Source organism: Haliotis cracherodii, unplaced genomic scaffold, assembly GCF_022045235.1.
Source record: "Haliotis cracherodii isolate W230 unplaced genomic scaffold, xgHalCrac1.p SCAF_10, whole genome shotgun sequence".
NCBI lineage: Eukaryota > Metazoa > Mollusca > Gastropoda > Lepetellida > Haliotidae > Haliotis > Haliotis cracherodii.
This window is the reverse complement of record NW_027266265.1, coordinates 54,183,076-54,203,972: the sequence shown is the minus strand read 5'-3', so window position 1 is coordinate 54,203,972 and position 20,897 is coordinate 54,183,076. Positions and strand designations below refer to the sequence as shown.

Here is a 20,897-nt window from a genome sequence, read left to right as displayed (position 1 = left end):
TAAGCATGTTTGGTGAACTTTCTAAAGAAACCTTCATGTTTACATGACCGGATGATAGAAGAAATCAAATTCAAGCATCTCCCAAAATCTCGCTCGGACACACGATGCACAAATAACATTGAGTAATTGCAGGAAATCTTTAAACAAAATATTCCAACTTCGAGATGTCTGAAGCTTTGGGTGCAACTGCAGGAGTAGGGTCGGTCATTGATAGTGATCCTGACTGACAGTTTATAAACCAGCCTGGGTGTATTTGTTACGGTATATTTTCAAGGTCAGTTTGTTATTCAGTGAGTGTACAGCTCCGCCAAGTTGTGTTAACTTATATCAACTGGTGGGTAAATATGAGGAAAGTGACTAACACATGTATACACTGACGGTTTCTGGCTGTGCGACAATGATTCAGTGATGTGTGATACTGGTTGGGGCTGGGGCTGTTCCTGGGGCTGGGCCTGGGGATGGGCCTGGGGATGGGCCTGGGCCTGGGGCTGCTGAGGTTGTAGTACTTGCTTTGGACATGTTGGATTTCTTTCTTAGGCTCTCAAGCAGCACACTAATGTCATATTGATATGGAATATAACAGGGCTCAATTTAGCTATATAAAACATGCACCGTGCAACCTATTTATAAAAATAGTACCAAGTTAAGTCTACATGCACCAAGGGCTTGTAAAAGAATTTCAAATTTTTATCAGACTAACCCTTTCTTGTCGACCCGACAACATTCTGTGAACACACTCAATACATGTTTATTTGCCTTACTACATCATTGATTACGGTGGATAAATGTGAGGGTTTGTATTTGAGAAGCAGGGTCTAACATCATTCAAGAGAGAAGAATCCCAGTTCGCCCCGATTATGTTTCTAGGTTTGTCAGCACCATACCAGTGCTCATGGGTTTCATCGAAGTGGTAAACATCTAAGACCTGCATCACTTTGGGCTTTCCTCCCACATTAAGCTGACACGCCGTGATAAAACTGGAATACTGTTAAAATGGCGTTAAACCAAACTCACTCACTCACTCACTGATGGGGTCCTGTACTAACCCCAAATCCCATGGTTAACTAATATGGGTTGATTCATGCAAGATAATTGTGTTGGTAAGGGCACACAGTTTTTTAGATATAGTTTACGTTTCCCCCAACTCCAAAAAACTGATATGTAAATAAAAAATTAAAAAGCAGTATTTTTAAATTCTGCCGACCTGAAATAATGAAAATGTTTAAAAACTCTCATTTACAGTCACTATTAATATTAATAAAAAAATTAAAATGCTATAATTAAAACCAGCATGAATAAATTACTTAAAATAGTATAATTTAAACCTGTTGAAAGTTTATCTTAAAAACTCTCTCCCCCACTTTAATTTTTTCCTTTTTTTCTGAACATTTTGAGGAGATGGCATTGAACATTTTCAGAGCGTCACCTGTGGGATGTTTGACAAGGTGATGATGATGTGGACCGCATGTCTATTTTAGTGCTGCTGTAGGTTCAGTCAATACCGGTGTCCTTACTCTGTAATGAAAGTGTTTCAACAATGTCAGCCATCAATATCACAACGGTATAATGTCAGAGTGGCCTGTAAGTAATGGCGCTTGACCATATCATACAGTGGTTTATAGCATATGTATTGATCTACACTCTCTGTCTAGAGCGACAGTCCTGTACTGGGCAGGGCAGGTGTCAGTGAAGATAGCAGAAACATTGATCTTTATCATCAGGCTCAAGTGACAGTCCATCATTTGGGACAGTTGAGACAAGTCATGATGATATGGTCTGTCAGTTTTGACTCTGGGATATCCAACTGCTATATAAGTATAAACCCACCTGAATGTTAAGTCGATATAGTGAGTGTTGGTAAAAGTTGAACAAAACACAAAATCATTTCTAAAACTCACCGAAAGGAGAGATATTTCAGGATTGGTTTGTTGGTTTGTTGTTTGACACCATACTCATCAATATTCAAGCTATATGACGTCAGTCTGTAAAGAATTGATTCTGGACCAGACAATCCAGTGATTAATATCATGAGCATCAATCCACGCAATTGGCATCGATGACATGCATCAACCAAGACAGCGAGCCTGACCACCCGATCCCATTAGTCGCCTCTTACGACAAGCATAGTCGCCATTTACAGCAAGCATGGGTTGCTGAGGACCTTAGTAATTCTACCCCAGATCTTCATTGGTCCGATATTTTAGGGACATCCCGAACATGTTGAGAGTGGTTATCCAAATCTGAGCTGGAAATTATCAATTTCTTTTTATGAAACTTCAGAGAGCTCTTCAAACATGTTCTGTGTCAAAAATACACTGTTGTCCAGACTGTCGCACATAGCAACTGTCTCCTTCGCATTCTAATGCCATGTGCTTATTGTCACGTGATACAACCTTGATCCCTGTCTCTGTGGTCTAGTGGTAGTGCGTCCTCCCGGACAGTGGAAGGTTCGGTGTTCGATTCCCGGCCGCGTCACACCAAAAGATGTTAAAAGATGGTACTTGTTGTTACTCTGTCACTATGTCACTATGTAAATGCAATAAGCCTATATGTGAAGTCAGACCCCATTTCACCTCACCAAGCTTGGTCTTACAATAGCGACCAAACCTATAAGACGTCCTTTACACTGCTCGGCTTTCTGCTCTATTAATCAGTCTCTGATCTGTTGTAAGCTGGCAATGGTATACATTGGGCCGACTCTGGCCAGTAAGTAGGTCGTGCAAACAGGACAGGCAGGGCAAGATCCCATCTCAGCAACACAAGTCAAGTGTTGCTGTTGCAAGTGTCTCCAGCCCCCAGGTAGGGATGCTTTCAATGAACTAGTTACTAATGACACAGATGTCATCTTTCACAGTGTTAGACATGACGTAGTCCTGCGACATGACTGTGGAATATATTTGTTTTATGGAAAAAAAACCTAGATATGTATATTTGTAATATAGTTATTGGAACAGTTATTTAGGACGAAATGCGAAGTTTTATTGTCAAATGCTGGACTGGCTATCGGACGCCGGTTGACATCGCCCAGTGGTAAAAAATGTGAGATCTTCGACTATGTGTATAAGACGACCCCCTTGCTTAACCCCCTCATTTTAGGTACGAAAAACACGCCTTATACACAGCGATATACTGTTCAAAAGCAAGTCTAGCCAGCTCTAGCTAGCTCTATTCCACGGAAATCAGCATCGGGAAAATTATTTGTTGAATTTTAGAGTCGAGAAGGGTATGGTGTAATATTAGATTTCATAGACTAAATGTTAGTCTAGACATGATGATAATTTGATATTATTGTTTGTGCAGCGTGCATCATGTCACTTCTTCAGTACATTATCCTACCCAAATTCTCGCTTAGCATCCATGTATATTATAAATCTTATTCCTTGCCACGTATACCTTGCATGTTTCGGTTATCAAGCATCCTTCTTGAAATTTTTCTACTCCATATCCACTTCATCAAATTTACCTCACCTTTCACCATAATAATTTTACCTCTTCCCAAAGCACTTTAAATATTCATTCATCTTAATTCCCTCCATCAGCCTCGTAGCTCGTAATTTGTATCTTATCCAACTTCCGTTTTTTTAACCAGTCAGTTTCGTATTCTCCTACCAAAAAGTTCCTGCTCAAAATTTATGTCTTTTAGTTTTAAAATATTACCGCTTTTCTTGTACATCTAAATGAGGCTGTTCCATTGTTTTATTAGCAGTAATTACATTAGTATAAATATCATTTCCCAGCAGTGAAAAAGACCCACATGAGGTTTTACTTGCGTAGAAAACCCGGGACTTACTGATGAATACCCGGGGACTTGATTTTCATCGTTATAAAAAGTTACATATTTCAGATCAAGTCCCTGGGTCTTCCACAGTAAGTCCCGGGTTTTCTACGCAAATTTAAACCTCATGTGGGTCTTTCTCAAGTTGGAAGAAACCTAACAGCATGAACAGAAAGAGTTACAGGAAGGATACCCGCGCATGCGCCGGTTATGTAAACAGAAGAATGCTGGGAAATGATATTTATACTAATATAATTATTGCTAATAAAACAACGGAACAGCCTCATTTAGATGTACAAGAAAAGTGGTAATATTTTAAAACTAAAAGACATAAATTAACGACCAGCACGTGCATGACACCTGTAGTCGTCACTCAACATAGCTCACGGATGCTTTTATAGTCTCATTATATCGCATATATAGATCCACGTTATTGCGTATCTCAATTAAAATTAACGTTGTCGGTTTATGATTCAGATCAAACACTTAGGATCTTCGGCCTTTAGGATCTTCCCTCCCAGGCGGGTTTACATTTTCAACCAAAACCTTGGAACGTGTTTTATCCTTCACTTAGAAACCTCTGGGGGTGCTACCCCCATCCGTCCCCTGCCACCCCGAGGGGCTGGCCCTGTTGCTGTTGCGGCCTTCTCACCAACTTTTTCCCCCAACTTATAGGGAACAGCCACATTCACACCACGGGATAGTCTGGGTCGCTGTGACCCCAGGTCCGGATATCCCTAGGCTGGGTCAGGAGCACCCCAGGGATGACCGGGTTGCAGTGACCCCAGGTCTGGATATCCCTAGGCTGGGTCAGGAGCACCCCAGGGATGACCGGGTTGCAGTGACCCCAGGTCTGGATATCCCTAGGCGGGGTCAGGACCACCCCAGGGATGACCGGGTTGCGGTGACCCCAGGTCTGGATATCCTTAGGCTGGGTCAGGAGCACCCCAGGACACCCCAGGACACCGACACCTCTGTGGCTCTCTCTTTCAAAATTCATCATTCTCATTAGCAGCCCCCATTTTGCCAAAATATTAATAAATTTGTATTTTATCATACTACTTGTTTTGTTGTCGTTGCACAAAACGGGTCAGCTTCATTTGATTTGTCAATGATACATTCCTTAGTTTGAACATGGGCTGAAAGTAGCTGTTATGAGGAGCATGTCAGGATTATGCAGGATACACGTTTGAGAGTTGATTTCTATTTCAGATTAAAATACTGTGGGAATGACCATTTGATATTCTGCAGGGATGTGGGGAGAGGATTAAAACTGGATATGTTTTCAGTGCAAAACAGATATTTTATTCGTTAAAGCTATGACCCTAAATAGTATTTTTCAGCAGTCTGAAGCATATTTTTTTCAAGCATTTTCAGGAAGCCCCTTCCCCTTGTGTTCCCTCCCAACCACACACACTTTTTCCTGAATACAATCAGTCCCTGAAGCTCTGTTGATTTGGGTTTCTTTACTTTTATAAGAGAGTGCCTAATATTTCTAATATTACTTTTAATAGTTTCATGTTATCAATGGTTTGTTGTTACGGTAGTCAGGGCTTTTCAAATATTTTGGTCAGCTTACATTACAAGAATAGAAAACATGATTGTTTTTGTATAGTTCTCTACCATATATACTACTCTTAAGAAGTTGAAAAACACCCAATTTTTTCATATTACTATAGTTTATCAGTCATGTCATGTCTTAAATCCTTTTGAGTGGTATATCTTGCTTATCATTGAAATTAGTGGATATGGTTTGGGAGCCAACTCATGGAGGGTGTTCAGCCCACAGGTAGCTTAGTCGTTAAAATAGTGGCTTGCAGAAGACCCTGCCTTGTTGTCAGCCGTTCTGTAGTTGACGCCCAAGGGGTGTCCCCATAACATAGCTGGAAGACTGCACTTCTCTAGCATCATGCATGCATACTGATCCTGCACCCACTGAGATACCATACCGCAGTTTAACATGAATACCTGACTCAGGCACAGTATTATGACTCAGAGCTGACCAATCCTTGTTTTATTCACTTAATACCGAGCACCAGGCAGGGCAACAACAAGTACCATCATTTAGTGTGTTTTGGTATGATGTGGTATGATGTGGCTGGGGTTCGAACCACGATGTGTTTTCTGGGCAGATGCTCTATCCACTAGACCATGAAGGCAGTCCAGGTAAAAGTGTCACACTTCCACTCACTGACACACGGGGGGGCACGGGCGGCCCAGTCGTCTAAGGCGCCGCGATTCGCTGTGCAGAGTTGCGTCCCTTGGGCACACCAGAAACCTATGATTGTGGGTTCGAATCCCGGTTCGCCCCGATTATGTTTCTAGGATTGTCAGCACCATACCCGTGCTCGTGGGTTTCACTGAAGTGGTAAACGTCTGAGACCTGCATCACTTCGGGCTTTCCTCCCACATTAAGCTGACCCGCCGTGATATTACTGGAATACTGTTAAAAGCGGCGTTAAACCCAACTCACTCACTCACTGACACACGGGATAAAGAGCATATGATTGGCCAGTAGACTCATTTCTAGTCTCTGAAATGAACTATTTTACAGAAAAATACAGTTGATAACTTATAGTTATAAAATATAATCAAAAAGAGCCCAGAAACTTCATTTTCAGATACTGTTATCTAAACTGGATTAATATTATAGACTTGTATGGGGGTATTGGATATGTTTGTTTTAGGGTCTGTATGACAGACCTAATGAGCCAGGTTAGATGCCCAGTGTGCATACCTTTTGTGAACCCCTTGCACTCTTGTGGCTGCATGTTTTTGTACCAGTACAGATAAAACTTACAGGTTAATGGAAAGTGCACATGTACTGTGAGACAAATGTGACTGTGTGGTCACAGCTCTGTCTGTGTACCGTGATTGTAGGGCACATTTGGAAATGCCCTTCAACAAATGTCTAATGTGAATCGTGTATTGACCGATGTTTCGGGGAGGACAGCTATTCAACGTGTTGACCAAAGAAGAGCTTGGATTTGCAGGAGATATATTTGCTATACAAATAATGTCATTCAATATATGTCTTCTTGTTGAAATAGTACTGAAAAGGATGAATTGAAAAAAGAAATCTTTAATAATCCTAGCTACGTGGATATTGTCCATAGATTCCATTTGAGATTAAGCATGTTATGCTAATGGCATGTATTTCTTTTGTTGCATATGAAAGATTTGTGATGACATGGCTGACCTTGACCTTCCATGTTATGTTTGACACGTTAATGTTGTGGTGGTGCTTGGTACGAAGAACAACTTTCAAGACCCCATTGTTATTCAGATGGCCATATAGGTTTAGAATTACAGTGCTGTTACCTGACTGATGACAAACAGTAACATTGCTCGGGTTGGGGAATTGCCGACATGCCCTGATACCATTTGTACGAATTGTGCACCGTTTTATGTGTGATAGGTACTCACGTAAAGTGGCTGTTGTTGTCGAAACTGAAGTATTTATGGGGGTTTTTTAAATCAAAGTATAATTGTTGAATGAAGCGTTGTTGCTGAAATCAGAGTTTTTGAAACTGAAGTTTTGGTTGTTGTTAAAGCTGACTTGTTGAAATTAAAGTAGTTGTTAAAACAAAAGTTTATTGTTCAAATTAAAGTACAATTGTTGAAGCCAAAGTTTATTGTTCAAATTAAAGTACAATTGTTAGAGCAAAAGTTTATTGTTCAAATTAAAGTAAAAGTGTTAGAGCAAAAGTTTATTGTTGAAATTAAAGTACAATTGTTAAAGCAAAAGTTTATTGTTGAAATTAAAGTAGTTGTTGAAACAAAAGTTTATTGTTGAAATTAAAGTACAATTGTTGAAGCAAAAGTTTATCGTTGAAATTAAAGTACAATTGTTAGAGCAAATGTTTATTGTTGAAATTAAAGTACAAGTGTTAAAGCAAAAGTTTATTGTTGAAATTAAAGTAGTTGTTGAAACCAAATTTTATTGTTGAATTTAAAGTACAATTGTTGAAGCAAAAGTTTATTGTTGAAATTAAAGTACAAGTGTTAAAGCAAAAGTTATTGTTGAAATTGTGCGTGCGTGCGTGCGTGTTCTCACTGCTTTGCAAGTGAGATGGATTCAGCTCCGTGGTATTTTGGTTACAATAACATCACAAGTCCAAGGAGATCAAAGCCTTCACTAGTCAAGCTTCCACACTACGCAGAAATGTACATCCAGTATGCCCAAATGTGAAGAATGGACACAATATATTGCGTCCCTTGGTATGCACAATAATTATCAAATCTTACAGTACAGTACACCATTTCATAACTTTACAGGATATCGACTCTCATATATTTCCTGTTTGGACCCTTGACACGGGTAATTAGGGGTCCCTGGCCCCCTAGTGTTGTAAGTCAGGGTGAGACCCTGTTCCCGCAGTGTTTGCTAGTTACTAGAGAGACCCGCAGATTTTTCCAAATGGGGGCATTGTGGGACACCCACCGTTGATGCCTCACTGTTGGGAGAATGCTAGAATATTTCTAAAAGTGGTATGAAATAAAATTGGTATGTATACCATTGCAAATGTTTAATTTGACCCCTCTCAGTTTCTGAATCCACCTTTATGCTTCCTGGCATACTAGGTGAGCTTTGTCCTCATTTCGGTGTTAATGTCATATTTATGTTTCTACATCCTCGCAATATCAAAATAACTCTAAAGGGGGCATTTCATATATATGTTTATGTATGCGTGAATGGTTGTTTCTCATAAACTGTAATGGTAGCTGCTACCAAACAAGTTGAACCAGTTTGGTTATATGTAGGTGATGGTTACACATGGCTGGTGAGGCAGTAGAGAGACTTGTTCAGAGGCTTCTTCTAACGGCTGACATAGTGTGAATGTTTTTCGTCTCTTTATGTTCGTTATTTTTTCAATCAGGGGATTGATTGTTTTGTTGGGTTTTGTTATTTTTCTCAAATATACTGTCAAGAGATTTATTTTTGTTACATGTGGCTGCACTATTACTGTTGTAGATAATGCTGTATTCAGTGGGGACTTTTTCACCTTCTTGAAAGTAACCCTGTTGTTATTAAGTTTTTCTTCTTCGTCATGATTTTCAATGCAATATCACTTCAGTAATAAAGTTTACTTTGTCTCTTAAAAAAAAATTAAGTAAACATTTGACATGGTTTGTGGAAAAGCTTTTGAACGGTATATATTTTTCAAATTCCCCATTGTCCCCAAAATACAGATTTTTTTACACATTATCATCCAAGTCAGCAAGGCTTACCAACTAATACTCATAATCACCTCATATGACCAGCAAATTGGACAAATTCAAATCTGAAATCACACGGTACTCCAAAACATTCATTTTGTTATATCCAGTGAATAGCTAGCTACCTGCTAATGTGCAATAAGGGTTATTTCTCTTACTACCAGATATTGTTTGAATAATGTGTGCAGACAATATTTCTGTCAGTGAGAATGGGTTCATATAGCTTGTGTTTTTGATGGGTTTTTTTGTGTTTACAAAGAAAGACTTCATTATGCGTAAACAGTCCATGAAATGTCGTAGTGATTTAGGTTTAATGCCACTGACAAACCTAGAAACTTAATCGTATCATTCCCATGACAAGCCATCAACACTTGCCCATAATAAACAAATCATAAATAAGGCTATGTTATGAAGGTGTACTCATGCCGATACACGTTTCAAGCAAAGAATGTGCATTGTAAACAGTAAACAACATTGAATAGAGTGTTGTAATGGCACATTGATGAATACAGATTCATATATTATTCATGAAGCCATGGTCAAGCCTACAAGTACACAATTGTACCACGACTGTTGTGACTCCTGTGCTTTTGAACAGGGGTCCGGAAAATTTAAAATCCCAATTGGACATTTGCATTTAGGCCACGCCTCCTTCAAATAGCATATGATTTTTCACACGCATTACAAGTTGTTACTTTCCCATTTCAGAAATAGGAGTCAACAAAGAAGAGAAACATGCTACCATCAGGACTTTTCTGCGTCCTTGTAGCGACATTTACTACAGTTGTACAGGGGTAAGTCAACATTCACTACAGTTGTACAGGGTAAGTCAACATTCACTACAGTTTTACAGGGGTAAGTCACCATTCACTGCAGTTGTACAGGGGTAAGTCACCATTCACTACAGTTGTACAGGGGTAAGTCACCATTCACTACAGTTGTACAGGGGTAAGTCGCCATTCACTACAGTTGTACAGGGGTAAGTCGCCATTCACTACAGTTGCACAGGGGTAAGTCAACCTTCACTACAGTTGTACAGGGGTAAGTCGCCATTCACTACAGTTGTACAGGGTAAGTCACCATTCACTACAGTTGTACAGGGGTAAGTCAACAATCACTACAGTTGTACAGGGGTAAGTCGCCATTCACTACAGATGTACAGGGGTAAGTCAACATTCACTACAGTTGTACAGGGTAAGTCAACATTCACTACAGTTGTACAGGGTAAGTCAACATTCACTACAGTTGTACAGGGGTAAGTCGCCATTCACTACAGTTGTACAGGGTAAGTTGCCATTCACTACAGTTGTACAGGGTAAGTCACCATTCACAGTTGTACAGGGGTAAGTCAACAATCACTACAGTTGTACAGGGGTAAGTCGCCATTCACTACAGTTGTGCAGGGTAAGTCAACATTCACTACAGTTGTACAGGGTAAGTCAACATTCACTACAGTTGTACAGGGTAAGTCAACATTCACTACAGTTGTACAGGGGTAAGTCACCATTCATTACAGTTATACAGGGGTAAGTCAACATTTACTACAGTTGTACAGGGGTAAGTCAACATTCACTACAGTTGTACAGGGTAAGTCAACATTCACTACAGTTGTACAGGGTAAGTCGCCATTCACTACAGTTGTACAGGGTAAGTCAACATTCACCACAGTTGTACAGGGGTAAGTCAACATTCACTACAGTTGTACAGGGGTAAGTCGCCATTCACTACAGTTGTACAGGGTAAGTCACCATTCACTACAGTTTTACAGGGGTAAGTCAACATTCAATACAGTTGTACAGGGGTAAGTCAACATTCACTACAGTTGTACAGGGGTAAGTTGCCATTCACTACAGTTGTACAGGGTAAGTCAACATTCACTACAGTTGTACAGGGGTGAGTCGCCATTCACTACAGTTGTACAGGGGTAAGTCAACATTCACTGCAGCTGTACAGGGGTAAGTCAACATTCACTACATTTGTACAGGGGTAAGTTATAACAACATTAACATGTAAGAATTATTGACAGTTATTGTTTTGTTGAAATATTGATACAATGTGTTATCATTTGATTTCATTTTTGACAACATGTGTTGTCCTTTGGGAGGATGAGCTGTGCAATGATGACCAACACAGTTGTAACATTGTTCACAATACTGTTTCTCTTGCCTTGCAGGAACTATTTTGTCGTGAGCCCTAATGTATTCCGACCTAATGCAGACTTCAAAGTTGAAGTCACCTACACTGGATCTGGTGCAGTGTCAGCACAAGCTACCATTGGCATCAAGGGCCAGCCTAGCCTTGCAGCAAGCACCGAACAGTCCCTGACCAATGGTAGGTCTTATAGCATGGCAGGATAGAAGCCCTGACCAATGGTAGGTCTTATAGCACATCAGGGTAGAAGCCCTGACCAGTGGTAGGTGGAGTCTTATAGCATGGCAGGATAGAAGCCCTGACCAATGGTAGGTGGAGTCTTATAGCATGGCAGGATAGAAGCCCTGACCGGTGCTAGGTGGAGTCTTATAGCATGGCAGGATAGAAGCCCTGACCGGTGCTAGGTGGAGTCTTATAGCATGGCAGGATAGAAGCCCTGACCAATGGTAGGTGGAGTCTTATAGCATGGCAGGATAGAAGCCCTGACCAATGGTAGGTGGAGTCTTATAGCATGGCAGGATAGAAGCCCTGACCAATGGTAGGTGGAGTCTTATAGCATGGCAGGATAGAATCCCTGACCAATGGTAGGTGGAGTCTTATAGCATGGCAGGATAGAAGCCCTGACCAATGGTAGGTGGAGTCTTATAGCATGGCAGGATAGAAGCCCTGACCAATGGTAGGTGGAGTCTTATAGCATGGCAGGATAGAAGCCCTGACCAATGGTAGGTGGAGTCTTATAGCATGGCAGGATAGAAGCCCTGACCAATGGTAGGTGGAGTCTTATAGCATGGCAGGATAGAAGCCCTGACCAATGGTAGGTGGAGTCTTATAGCATGGCAGGATAGAAGCCCTGACCAATGGTAGGTGGAGTCTTATAGCATGGCAGGATAGAAGCCCTGACCAATGGTAGGTGGAGTTACTGTTGTGTATTACCCTTTTAGCACATCAGGATAGATCATGTCTAATGATGTTTTATCTTAAATTTCAAATTTATATTGACCAAGTATTATTATTATGATCTGTTCGTTTACCTTAATTCGCTGAAGGGATATAACATAATTTTTTTCTGCAAACACGTTATTATTGCAAATGTAGGGATGGTGGATGCGCTGGTGATGCCCTTCATTCAAATTCGCTTTTAATACGGAGTATATAAATAGGCATTGATGGGCGGGGTCGCTTCATAGATGGTGATATAGGGTACATCATTATCATGATTCTAACAGAATAATTTATGCTTTCAGGTCAAGGTCTTCTGTCTCTGCTGGTGAGTGATATTGTTATGGAACAACAACATACATAAGTTGCCCTGTACACGTACATGTTGTACAGTACAGTAAACGGGGTACATAAACATGCAAAGTGAAGGGAATATTTGCCGGTAAAAGTGAAGGGCTGTTCGTGAAGAATTAAAGACTGCAAGCATTTAGATAGTTGTTGCTGGTATGGCAGCTGCTGATGGAGGGACAACTGTATGTATATGATCCACTGTGGCTGTGGGATATTAAAGTTGATAGTGCACAGTCACTACTTCATGCCACATTGTTATAGTTGTGACTCATTGTTGCAAACTGTGGTAGTGTTAGTTGCAGTCATTATCAGAAAAGTCAATCATATGTTAGTGTCACAATGTTCCTAGGTTGGCTTGTGTGTGGGGAAATTGTGTAGGATGCTCTGCCATGTAATTAATGTGAACATCTACGAAAATATGGATGATAATGAGAATGATGTATACCATGAGGATAAAAAGATGCTGTTCAGAGTAGGACATAAGGTGATATGCCATGTAGGATGGAGGACCATGTTATACACCTTACTGAATACCGCAATGTGCCATGTAGGATGGAAAGATGATTTATTCCCAGGTTGATGTCAAATTCCTGATTACCATGGTTATAATCTCAACTCTCTTTAACAGGCCACCCTTATTGATATATTTGTTCGCCTGTGTTCTCAGAGATGACAACCACTAAGAATTTGGCATGATCATTACGATAGACGAAATCCTACAAAATTAAGTGAAATATATTACGAACTTTGTCCAAAATACATCCCTAGAAATTTTAACTAGATTTTGATAGATTTTGAGGAATTAGGGTGTTAATTGAGACATTTTCAATACATTTTGTAACATTTATTTTCAGTCAGTCATGCTCATGATGATGACTATTGCTGATATCTTGTTAAAATATTCGGTCTTAGATGCCTATTGCCTTAATTTCGGTTGGCACCTGTCAACCTTACCTGGCATTTCAGAACTTGGTGCATTGTCATGATTATACATCAAGGTGATTTTGATAAATTCCTTAATAGTATTCAAACAGTTTGTTTGACCATAACAATTTAAGCAGTGCCATTGACACTGTAAATTACTAATACAAGGCATGTTGAACCCAGCAATTGTTTTATTTTGTGTGTTTTACTTGTGGTTATGTGACCATGCTCCTCCCTGTATCCCCCAGATCCCAGCAGAGGTGGCTAAGGGCACCTACCAGCTGACTGTGGTGGGCAAGATGAATGGAGCGGAGGTGTTCCGGAACTCCACAGGCGTACGCTTGGTGATGGAAAACAACCTTGTCTTTATCCAGACCGACAAGGCTTTATACAAGCCTAGCCAGTCAGGTGAGCCATAGAATACTTAGCTCACCTGGCCAGTGTTTGAAATAACAAAAATTACCAGGTTGCCATCAGGACCCACCAAATTTAGAAGCTGAAGGCCCCGACTACCGTATTTTCTTGAGTATAGTGCGCACTTTTTTTCGAAAAAACACAGCTGTGTAGAAGGGGGTGCGCATTATACACGAATTATGAGTTTGGATGTTTTTTTCCCCCATGGAAAGACATTACCGTGAGCACGAAACACCGGAAATACCATGTCAACAAATCCATACTGAAGTACGCCAAATAATTATGTAATTACACTGTCTGTCTATAAAAAGTGTTCTTTGTATTTCTGGACTTATGTTTGTAACTTACTTTATTAATTTTATTCAAAATTCCTTATAATATTGTTTTTATTAATTTCGGCGAAATCGTGTGTGAAGCGATCGGAAGATCGCACAACTCACCGTTATTAACAGCAACCACGGTCAGAATACCGCTATTGACGCCTTGAAACGAACTTTAGTTGACAGAGAATGGATACATATATCATAAATGACATACTTTGACTCGTTAAAAGTCATATTTGTTTTTGTTTGACGATTCTATGTCAACATGAAATTCTCGCGCTCACGTGATCCCGTGCGCGTGAGCCTTGACGGTGACTGGTCAGACATGTTCCATGTAAAAAATAATACCCGGGAATAGCGATCAGCTGCTTCGCTTAGGGTTATTATTATTTTAAATATGTTTAGTAAAGGCTGCATTTAATTAAGAAAATAATGGAATATATTATTCCTGTTAAATAAAATAGTTTCAGATACAATTGTTGCCGATCCTTGCATTAAGAATCCTATAAAATTATATCATTGGGTGTGTCTTGACCGAATCACCGGTCGATTCCAAGAAACGTGTGTACAGCTGATTGCTGTTTCCGGCTTAGTTTACGAGAAAATACACAAGGTAATCTTAATCCCTAGATATAAAACAATGCCTAGCAGAACAATCAATACTATTTAAACGGTAAATAAACATGTCTGGTGATTTTTTATCTCAAATTTCGAATTTGTACTGACGAAGTTTCTCAGCACCCGTTCGTTTGCCGGACTTCGCTGAAAGGGTACGGTGTAAATTTTTTCTGCGCATAATATTCAAATTTCTTTTTTTCCAAAATATTGAACCCGCTAGAGGGGGGTGCGCATTATACATGGGTGTGCACTATACTCAAGAAAATACGGTAAACTCTTCAAACCCTCATTGAAAAAATGTGTCTCATTGTGATGAGGGAGTGAGTATGGTTTTACACCGCTTTTAGCAATATTTCAGCAATATCACAGCGGGGGACACCAGAAATGGGCTTCACACATTGTACCCATGTCAGGAATCGATCCCAGATTTTCGGCTTGACAAGCGAATGCTTTAACCACGAGGCCACCTGACCGCCCCTTATTGTGATAAATAAATCAGCATGTTGCTTTACTGCCGGCCATAAGGACAGATACAACTTTGAAACTATGGCCTGACACAAAATCTGCCTGCAACAGGCCTACAGGCAGGGGCAGATTTCAAACACTGCACCTGGCCCAGTTGTTACTATGTTAAGGGGCGGTCGGGTAGCCTAGTGGTTAAAGTGTTCGCTCATCACGCCGAAGACCCGGGTTCGATTCCCGACATGGATACAATGTGTGAAGCCTATTTCTGCTGTCCCCCGCCGTGATATTGCTGGAATATTGCTAAAAGTGGCATAAAACCATACTCACTCACTCACTGTTACTATGTTAGCTGAGGGCATAGTTCCCTCGTGTGTCACAGCCATCTGGGTAGAATACCAATCTCATTAAAATCAGATTTTAGTTCTCGCTACCTCTTAACAGAGATCTGAGGACATCCTATTAGAGGTCATGTCAGAACAACCTTGTAGTGAGTCGATAGTGGCCCTGCACATAAACAATGTGCTGTTTCATAGGTAGTGAATCGATAGTGGTCCTGCACATATTGTAAACATTGTTTTGTTGTTTTATTATTGTCATGATCATTGATGTGATCTGTGAACTTTGATTACACTTTCCAGTCAGGTATTATCATCATGCACGTAATGTAGGCTGCAAACATGTAATAATGTAACACTAATCTTCCGTGACTTTTTCCTTTTAAGGGGACACAATCATTCAGACCAGATACATATTTCTGAGTATGCATCCGATCAGTGTTGCATGTCCATGGCTTATAATACTCATCAAATAAAGAAATTCATTCCTTCAGGGTGTATGTCATACTTTAACTTACTTGTGAATTATTTTTCAGTACGCTTTCGTATCGTGTCCTTGGACCAAGAATTGAAGCCAATTGACCAAACTATTAAAACAGACATCTCAGTTGTGGTGAGTATATTGCGATCCGGGCTGCTGGAACCAAAAGAGTTTGTTAGTTGTCATCAAATACAATCCACAGTTGGCTTGACATTTTCATTGCCTGGTAGTGTGACGACTTTTCTGTGTGTTCCAGGATGGCAATAACAACAAGCTGGAGGAGTGGCTTGCAGTGGAGAGTATGTCAGGTAGGAACTTGCTTTATACACATGGTTAAACCTTCATATGTCACACTGAAGGTCCAGGTTTAATTCCCCACATGGGTACATGTGATGAATGTGTCACCCTATCCCCAGATGGGATATTGATAAAAGTGGCATATAACCTACCTACCTACCTACCTACCACACTCACTCACTCACTCACTCACTCACTCACTCACTCACTCACTCACTCACTCACTCACTCACTCACTCACTCACTCACTCACTCACTCACTCAGTAAGACCATGTTAATCAGTGAATTGTCTGGAGTCATGAATCATGTTGCAATGTCCCCTTAACTGTATATTACCGTTCAGAAGACAGGGTCTGTAATGTTGAACCTAGAATTATTGAACATACATAGTTTCATGGGATGGGAGATAGCTGTAGAGGATTGTACAACTAGTAACGATCAGCACAGAAAACACCACATTCGTGCAAGATTTGAATCCAGGCACGCACCATCCTGAGGCTATGCCTTGCCACAAAAGATCTGAAAATGACACTACATCAAACTATTTCAGGTGTTATCGAGAAGTCCTATGAGCTGTCTGACCAGCCCCCTCTTGGGAAATGGAAGATCATGGCCAGGAATGAGGTGCAGTATTTTTAGTTTCTTATGCGCGATATATCATGAATTTATCCTTATCAGAATTTGAGTAGGAATAAATGTTATCCTTTAAAATTATGTGAATACTTTTGCCCAGTCGTCTAAGGTGCAGCGATTCGCTGTGCAGAGTTACATCCCATGGGCACGCCAGAAACCTATAATTGTGGGTTCGAATCCCGGTTCGCCTGATTATGTTTCTAGGTTTGTCAGCACCATACACATGCTTGTGGGTTTCACCAAAGTGGTTAACGTCTGAGACCTGCATCACTTCAGGCTTTCCTCCCACACTAAGCTGACACGCCGTGATATAACTGTAATACTTTTAAAAGCGGCGTTAAACCCAACTCACTCACTTACTCAGCATATATTGTCCAATCTTCATGCTGGCGTGATATCCTACAAGCCCTGCAGGCATCTTGCTGCAGATTGCTGTCACACGATTCATTCTAAACCTGAATGATGTGATAAAGTCATATTTGGTTATGCAGTTTAGCTTATGATTCTTTCAGATAGCCTTATAATAACCTCGATGAGTCTTGTCTTACTGTGTGATTTATTTCTAGTTTGGAGAAAACACAAAGGAATTCACAGTGGAGAAGTATGGTAAGTAATTTACATTTCATAATTTGTCTTGATATCCAAATTGATGAAAAAGAAGAAAGTTTAGTTTCTGTGTTTGTAGGTTTCTGTACTGTATGACATGGATTCCATTTAAACAGATAAATGTTAGGCATTAAATTACAATCTTTGAGGCATGTTTTCACAGAACAGTCATAGAGCTGACATTTGATTCTTATTTGTCCTTCATACTTTGCTTGGATTGGATTCATGAGATCAGTTAACATGCAGTGGCCACAGTGGGTGCCTTTAGTACTCAGCTATTTGGGAAGAAGTTTCTTCCATGCCTGTCTCATCTTGCGATTCCTGGACAGAATAGGTCCCCAGCACTCCATGCCTGTCTCATCTTGATATTCATGGACAGAATAGGTCCCCAGCACTCCATACTTGTTTCATCTTGAGATTCCTGGACAGAATAGGTCCCCAGCACTCCATGCTTGTCTCATCTTGATATTCATGGACAGAATAGGTCCCCAGCACTCCATGCCTGTCTCATCTTGATATTCATGGACAGAATAGATCCCCAGCACTCCATGCTTGTCTCATCTTGATATTCATGGACAGAATAGGTCTCCAGCACTCCATGCTTGTCTCATCGTGATATTCCTGGACAGAATAGGTCCTCAGCACTCCATGCCTGTCTCATCTTGATATTCATGGACAGAATAGGTGCCCAGCACTCCATGCCTGTCTCATCTTGATATTCATGGACAGAATAGGTCCTCAGCACTCCATGCCTGTCTCATCTTGATATTCCTGGACAGAATAGGTCCTCAGCACTCCATGCCTGTCTCATCTTGATATTCCTGGACAGAATAGGCTCTCAGCACTCCATGCCTGTCTCATCTTGATATTCCTGGACAGAATAGGTCCTCAGCACCATGCCTGTCTCATCTTGATATTCCTGGACAGAATAGGTCCCCAGCACTCCATGCCTGTCTCATCTTGATATTCCTGGACAGAATAGGTCCTCAGCACTCCATGCCTGTCTCATCTTGATATTCCTGGACAGAATAGGCTCTCAGCACTCCATGCCTGTCTCATCTTGATATTCCTGGACAGAATAGGTCCTCAGCACCATGCCTGTCTCATCTTGATATTCATGGACAGAATAGGTCCTCAGCACTCCATGCCTGTCTCATCTTGATATTCATGGACAGAATAGGTCCCCAGCACTCCATGCTTGTCTCATCTTGATATTCCTGGACAGAATAGGTCTCCAGCACTCCATGCCTGTCTCATCTTGTGATTCGTGGACAGAATAGGTCCCCAGCATTCCATGTCTATCGTATTTTGAGATTCATGGACAGAATAGGTCCCCAGCACTCCATGCCTTGAGATTTCTAGACCTCATGCACCCACCCGCTCATTCACTCCTTCCCCAACGTGCCTCTTACCCACCCATTCATTTCCCTACACTGAGCACTGTATACTTGATGCTTGCAGTGCTGCCCAAGTTTGAAGTGAGTGTGGAGGCTCTCCCAGACTACATTGTGAATGGGGAAACAACAGAGTTCAACCTCAAGGTCACATCCAAGTGAGTCTTGCCATATCATTTCTACATAACGGATAGAATATATAAAGCTCAATAAATCACTGCATTCTCTTTTTAAAATTTTACAGACATTCCTTTTGTTTTTGTTTGTTTGTTTTTTGTTTAACGCCCCACTCAGCAATATTCAAGCTATATGACAACAGTCTGTAAATAATCGAGTCTGGACCAGACAGTCCAGTGATTGACATCATGAGCATCGATCCACGCAGTTGGGATACAGTGACATGAATCAACCAAGTCAGCAAGCCTGACCACCCGATCCCATTAGTCGCCTCTTACGACAAGCATAGTCACCTCATTCCTTTACTATGTGACATTTAATGTTTAGCTGCATATATTTACCATAGAAATAGAAACGGCTATGTTGATGTTGGCTGGGATGGTACCGTACTTCGTGCTTCACATGCGCAATCATTCACCTTACTTTTCAGGTACACTTATGGCAAGCCTGTGAAAGGCAAGGCCACCTTCATCTTCGGTGATGGACAGGTTGTCAAGGAGACCACAGTAAGTGTTTAAACGTCACAACTTTTGAAAAAAGAAAAGAAAAAAAGGCAGTAGTAAATCTCATTAAAAACAGATAATCCATTACTCTGATACTTTACCGCTGGATGCATTTTTTCTGTATTTAGTCTGGGGACTTATTTGGGATGGCATTTTCAGTCCTATGAAGTTTTTGATAGACATTTAGAAGTTGGAAGAACATGAATACATGACATTTTTTTATGGATAGCAACTTCTTTTATTCTTTGTACGACGTTTCAGAGCTACTTCTTGCTCCTTCATCAGATGAATGGTGAGGATGTTCACCTGATGAAGGTGCAAGATGTAGCTCTGAAACGTCTTCAAAGAATAAATGAAGTTGCTATCCATAAAAACATGTCATGTATTCATATTCAGTCCTAGTATGTACCCACCCGTTAGACCCTTGGCTTACATATGTGCAGACCCAGTTGCTGTTAGACATGGTGAGCTGATATATTGATTCAACTAATGCTAGGAAATCTGTATTTTTGGAGGGTAGGTCTTGTCGGCATACAATAGTACTGCAGTAGTGTTTGATTTTTAATACCATCGCTGTTGTTATTGCTGTTGTCTCAGATAGTCACATAGTAGTCACAATTCCTGTGCATAGTTACATCCCTTAGATGTGCCAGGATGTGTATCTCACATATGCCCTGATTAATATCATTTGTATGTTGGCTCCATACAGGGCTCAAGAGTTTAGCATTAAGGTCTGCATCGCTTGGGTTTTTCTCCTCCATAAATTTCAAAGATAAACCCAACTCACTCACTCACTCACTCATGATCGTCACTCTCTGACATACACTGTGCTGCAGTTGAACACTGGTGAAGACGGGGTGCACACAGAGAAGGTCATGATGAACGAAGTAACGACAGCCAAAACATACCGCAGTCTGAAGGTGGTGGTTAACGTGACGGAGGAACCGGCTATGGTAACGGAGGCCTCCAACCAGCTGGAGATCCCTCTGTACAACCAGCGCATCAAGATGGAGTTCCTTCCCAGCTCCTCCCAGGTCTACCGGTCAGGTCTGCCCGTGCAACTCCAGGTAAGCTCACATGACAGGGGCGGTGGGGTAGCCCAGTGGTTAAAGGATTCGCTCATCACACCGAAGACCCGGGTTCGATTCCCACATGTGTGAACCCCCGCTTTGGTATTGCTGGAATATTGCTAAAAGTGGCGTTAAGCCGTACTGACTCACATGACATTAATGGATTATGTATAGGAAAAAGCATGCCCCTAGGTTTTGGTTGAAAATGTAAAACAGCGAG

At 40.9% G+C, this 20,897-nt stretch overlaps 1 protein-coding gene across 1 annotated transcript in view; it reads left to right on the top strand.

Moving 5' to 3' along the window:
• Positions 1-20,897, top strand: part of LOC139454533 (CD109 antigen-like) — a 96,598-nt gene that overhangs the window by 16,137 nt on the left and 59,564 nt on the right. The window contains exons 2-12 of the mRNA XM_071236305.1: positions 9,704-9,789; positions 11,169-11,326; positions 12,391-12,413; positions 13,609-13,768; positions 16,052-16,128; positions 16,253-16,304; positions 16,845-16,918; positions 17,494-17,533; positions 18,995-19,085; positions 19,535-19,610; positions 20,444-20,674. Coding sequence (XP_071092406.1) covers positions 9,731-9,789; positions 11,169-11,326; positions 12,391-12,413; positions 13,609-13,768; positions 16,052-16,128; positions 16,253-16,304; positions 16,845-16,918; positions 17,494-17,533; positions 18,995-19,085; positions 19,535-19,610; positions 20,444-20,674 — 1,041 coding nt within the window. The 5' untranslated portion in view covers positions 9,704-9,730. The remainder of the gene's footprint in view (positions 1-9,703; positions 9,790-11,168; positions 11,327-12,390; positions 12,414-13,608; positions 13,769-16,051; positions 16,129-16,252; positions 16,305-16,844; positions 16,919-17,493; positions 17,534-18,994; positions 19,086-19,534; positions 19,611-20,443; positions 20,675-20,897) is intronic.